This window comes from Macrosteles quadrilineatus, unplaced genomic scaffold, assembly GCF_028750875.1.
Source record: "Macrosteles quadrilineatus isolate MER2022 unplaced genomic scaffold, UCM_ALF_1.0 Scaffold_5__1_contigs__length_97177068, whole genome shotgun sequence".
Taxonomy (NCBI): Eukaryota; Metazoa; Arthropoda; class Insecta; order Hemiptera; family Cicadellidae; genus Macrosteles; species Macrosteles quadrilineatus.
The window spans coordinates 66,378,331-66,384,013 of NW_026542598.1; the positions used below are offsets into that span (position 1 = coordinate 66,378,331).

Below are 5,683 nucleotides of genomic sequence, written 5' to 3' on the forward strand. Positions count from 1 at the left end.
TTTCGTGTTTGTGTGTAAGTCTGAATTGGCTAAAGACCAATGTATCAGTCTTTTTGATCAGAGGCAGCGCAGCCAAAGGACTGTCCTCATGGTATTGATCAAAGACTCATTAGCAATAGCCGGAGCAGCGCAGTCAACGAACTGTCCCCTTAAAAAGGTGTGAATGTCATCTATCTCATTTTGTTGTAGTGGGGGAACTTAGTGTTTGTTTTATTTTCATGTTTGTGTGTAAGTCTGAATTGGCTAAAGACCAATGTATCAGTCTTTTTGATCAGAGGCAGCGCAGCCAAAGGACTGTCCTCATGGTATTGATCAAAGACTCATTAGCAATAGCCGGAGCAGCGCAGTCAACGAACTGTCCCATAAAAATGTGTGTATGTCAAAGAGAACTCTATGTCATGAATTTACTATTGGTTTCATGTTTTTGTTTTGTGTGAACGTTTTCAACTTACTAATGTCACTTAGAACTTTGTAACATACAATGATCAACTCAAATTGAAAATAAAATTACTAATAGGGACTTTATTATTTTGATACCTGAAATAGAACAACACATAATTAAGAAATACAACACCCTTACCAAAGATACAAATACGCAAAACACCCTCTAACTACAAGCCAACAAATACTACAATCAACATGCTTCTAAAATAACTACTAAGTGACAAGAACCTTAGGTTAGAGTGGTACCAACTCTAAACTAAGGGTCTCGTCTTTAGCCAGTTTGCCCATCCGGTCAGCTTCACCGGTTGTGCAAGACTGACAATCATCCGTCTGCTCGCAGCCCTTTTATACGCTCGGGTTGAGTGGTGGGGGTAGAACAACGCTGCACCTGCTTATGTAAATTAACTAGCGATAGTAGGTCCCTAGCTAGAATATATGCCCGGTCGGATTCAAACATATACAAGGCAGATCCATTACTACCGTTTTTATATTTTTTCCAAGATATTTTCAAAGTCCTGTAAGTAGGTCAAGGTCATTTAAAATAATACCAAAAGAAGAGATGGAGCAAACATGCTCTATCTCTCCTTCTGTTGTAGTGAGGAAAGAGTCTGTGTTTAGGTATAACAACAAAAGCTTAAAATTTAATTTAACCAAATGCAGAATAGTATGCAGGCCGTTGGACCTCTCAACTAATTACAAAATGGTCAACTTAAATTAAAATATAGAATATTTACAGTCACAAGAAAGTGTTCATTGTTAGCTGACATAAGTTAACTACCAATGACAACGAAAAGTTTAAAATTTAATTTAACCAAATGCAGAATAGTATGCAGGCCGTTGGACCTCTCAACTAATTACAAAGTGGTCAACTTAAATTGTAAATAATAGAATATTTACTGTCACAAGAAAGTTCATTGTTAGCTGACATAAGTAAACTACCAATGACAACGAAAAGTTTAAAATTTAATTTAACCAAATGCAGAATAGTATGCAGGCCGTTGAACCTCTCAACTAATTACAAAGTGGTCAACTTAAATTTTAAATATAGAATATTTACTGTCACAAGAAAGTTTTCATTGTTAGCTGACATAAGTAAACTACCAATGACAACGAAAAGTTTAAAATTTAATTTAACCTGAAATTGTATCAGCGTTGATTTTCAGACCTCTCAACTAATTACAAAGTGGTCAACTTAAATTTTAAAGATAGAATATTTATAGTCACAAGAAAGTTTTCATTGTTAGCTGACATAAGTAAACTACCAATGACAACAAAAGTTTAAAACTTATTAACCAAATGCAGAATAGTATGCAGGCCGTTGGACCTCTCAACTAATTACAAAATGGTCAACTTAAATTTAAACATAGAATATTTACAGTCACAAGAAAGTGTTATTGTTAGCTGGTAAACTACCAATGACAACAAAGATTTAAAATTTAATCTAACCAAATGCAGAATAGTATGCAGGCCGTTGGACCTCTCAACTAATTACAAATGGTCAACTTAATTTTAAATATAGAATATTTACAGTCACAAGAAAGGGTTCATTGTTAGCTGACATAAGTAAACTACCAATGACAACGAAAAGTTTAAAATTTAATTTAACCAAATGCAGAATAGTATGCAGGCCATTGGACCTCTCAACTAATTATACAAAGTGGTCAACTTAATTTTAAAGATAGAATATTTATAGTCACAAGAAAGTTTTCATTGTAGCTGACATAAGTAAACTACCAATGACAACAAAAGTTTAAAACTTAATTTAACCAAATGCAGAATAGTATGCAGGCCGTTGGACCTCTCAACTAATTACAAAATGGTCAACTTAAATTTTAAACATAGAATATTTACAGTCAAGAAAGTTTTCATTGTTAGCTGACATAAGTAAACTACCAATGACAACAAAAGTTTAAAACTTAATTTACAATGCAGATAGTATGGGCGTTGGACTCTCAACTAATTACAAATGGTCAACTTAAATTTTAAATATAGAATATTTACAGTCACAAAGTTGTGTTCATTTTAATGGGGACTTCTTTACTTTGTTGGAATTTTGATTGGAATTCTTATGGGGTGTGGGGGAGGTTGTTGGAGTGGGGGTAAAACCATCTTGATAGCTATTAAGTAAAAGCAGCACTGCTACTTTGAACTAAAACATTAAGTTAGATTGCAATTTACTGATAACATTAGTTAGATTGGCCAAATCTAACGAAAGGTTTTAATCAAAGAGTCTATCAGTCAGCTGTGCAGTTGGGTGAGACTGACTACAGTCCGTTCGCTGCCTCACTACTTTTATCCGCGAGCCAGTTGGGAGGGGGCCGGTCGGGAGGTTTACCCTGCTTCGCGGGTAAATTTCCCTACTGTCGGGTAATTCTACCTACTAAGTAAGGAAGTCTCCAAACCTCCAACATCACATCATTCAGTGTCGAACCTTCAACGAAGACTGTTCACATATGCTAGCTCTGTTCTGATGTTAACTATGGATAAGCCAAGTACAATCACACAAGATAAACTAAAGAGAATAAAAGAAAATTTAAAGAAATCTACTACTTCTAAAACTAGCAATTTTCGCAAGTCAATGTCACTACGTCTAAAGTTTCAGAAGCAAATTAAATTACCACTACATTGGAATGCATCAGGATCAAATTATTCTAATCAATTATCACCCGAAGCCATATGTCAAGAAATGAAGCTTCCTCAAATAGTAAGTCCAATAGAAACAGAAAAAGTAACATTTAAATATCTGTTACAAAACAAACATTATCAATTAGTAGAACAAAGACAAAACGAAAATGGTAAAACATTTATTTTCTTTTATGACAACAAGTTTTTAGAGGTTTGCTTTCCGACACAATTAAACGTATCAAATCCTCCTGACGTTGAAGATGGAAAGCTAATTTATTTGATTCACACAAGTCAGGACACATGGAATTGGGTATAATTTACATACAAAAGGTATCAGTCTTTCTAAAGACTCCATTATATAAACATATTTTGACCACAAAGGTTAATCTGTCAAACTATTTAACAAAATATAAACATGGTCTCCAAAACCCGTAATATACTACTACTACTAATTTTTCTAAAAATATATAAACAATATTTAATTTTACGTTATTTTTTTAGGACCTCTAACATAAGATAAGAATTATATTTGGTTTTACATTAGGCCTACCTCATTTGTGGGTACAAGATAAAGCTGCTATATCACATAGTTCCAAAACACACGCGAGCACACGATACAGCTAACGATAGACACAGCACCGTACAGATAGCAACACTCCGCCACTACGTCCAAACGCGAACTGTGTGGATACGATCCAAATCTGGGTACAGCTCCGCGAAGGTTGAGTAACAAGGTCGGGCGTGGCCGCGACCCTGACCAAACTTTCGTCCGTCCAACTAACCCAATTCCGCGGCGAGCAGTGAGTCACCCATGCCGCAACGCGCCGCGCCCCGCTGACCTTACTAGAATACTACACAGTACTGTTGACTATGAATTTAACTAAATCCATGATTTAATTGTATAAACTGTGTTTCGCTCGTTAAACAATTAAAACAGTACCCACATACGTCACAAGTGACATACGACCAAAACCACCTGCTCTTACGTAATTTCCTCCGAATGCCCTTTAAAATAATTAACTTTGTAACATCTGCTAACATCTGCCCGACAGCTGTTGGCGGTGAACTGTTACTATGACACTACTATCTCTAAAATAATAGTGGAGTTCCACATAATAATGTTCAGTATTCTAGGACATTGATTGAAGGGATAGCCAAGGGGATAGTAACTTAACATTATAAGTACAATACTCGCTTTCCAATCCAAGGGTTTATGTCAAGAATGCTAAGAGGTTCTTGGATCCAGTTCCATTTTGTCGTTAGGATATTAATTAATTAATGTATCTCCACAAGATCCACGTGAGTATATTTTATTAACGGGATATGTTTGATGTGAGGATTGTTTCATATAATGTGTAGTGACGTACACGTGGGAGGGAGTAAGATTTCTCTACAACTTGGGTTGAAATTTTACAAGAGTCAATTTGTCTTGGCTTCGAAACTTTTTGAAGTAATGGAAACATGGTAAAAGATCGAACAGGTCATAAACAACTCACTCATTGCGATTGGTAGTGAAGTAATGACGGGATTGTTTTACAAGAGAAAATATCACCTTAGTAAATAAGTTTAAATACAATCGTGACGTTACATTGAGGAAATAAAATGTGAATTATTTATATACACGAAAGACATATGATCAACAACAACAGTTTTAATCGAAACCATAAAATACGAAACGAAACCATAAAATTACGCTTTAGTCAATATTTTAGCAAACCAAAAAATGTATAACCCTAAGAATAAAGTTAACTGTTCGATTGCTAGCGAGATTATTTCTGGGCCCAGATTGTATTTGTGCTATCATAAATAGATGCTGTCTAACAAAATTCAGATGTTACAGTAGATAGTTGACTAACAAATCCAAAGGGTTTGGACTTTCCCTATCCCAAAAATGCAATCCATATATAAATCACAAAGTACCAAGTACCCATGAACTTTTTACAAAACTACAAGTCACATCCCCATAAACCATTAACTTAAAATATTCGTCATGACGAGATACCTTGCGCAAAACTATTCCTTATTTCATAAATTGCCCTAAGGTCGTAATTCCTTTCGTAAGGGAACTTTCCATATATGTAATGTTAAAAATACCTCAGCTGTACTTATTTGTTTGTTATTCTTTCAATTTATTACCTTATTAAAAAACCAGGTGTGATTATTTGTTTGTATTACTGTATTCTGTTTTGTTTATTTCAGCTTAACTTAACCAATAGTTGTATTAATAATACTCATGAAGTCAAACGGGGTGAAGCCCGTAGGTTACAGCTAGTGAATTACAGAAATACAAAATTAGAAAATTGAAATTATAAATTTGTTGAACTGGCTTCCTAAAACTTTACACTAACCTCAAAACTGGTAGTTTTTACCCCAAAAGAGTTTCCTCTCGCTCAATGTAGCAAACAAACCTGATTTGCCCCAAGCCCGGATGCCAAACCCCTGACCTATATTTGGCTGTTATCGGGTTGATGGGTATTTGTTTTGATTCGGAGGAGAGGCAGCTCCCCACCGCAAAATCTATAAGAGAGTCGAGGGGACAGGAGCAGGGGATGAAAGGGGTGTATGCGCGCGCAAGCAACCCCTAGTGAAGCGCAGAACTGCTAGGATACATGGA

General features: G+C 35.5%; 1 protein-coding gene across 1 annotated transcript in view; it reads left to right on the top strand.

Annotated features, from left to right (window-relative positions):
* LOC128995664 (structural maintenance of chromosomes protein 1A-like) overlaps positions 1-202 on the top strand; it is a 25,345-nt gene extending 25,143 nt beyond the window's left edge. Inside the window, exon 20 of the mRNA XM_054420681.1 lies at positions 190-202. Within this exon, the coding sequence (XP_054276656.1) occupies positions 190-202 (13 nt within the window). The remainder of the gene's footprint in view (positions 1-189) is intronic.
* Positions 203-5,683: the final 5,481 nt, after the last annotated feature.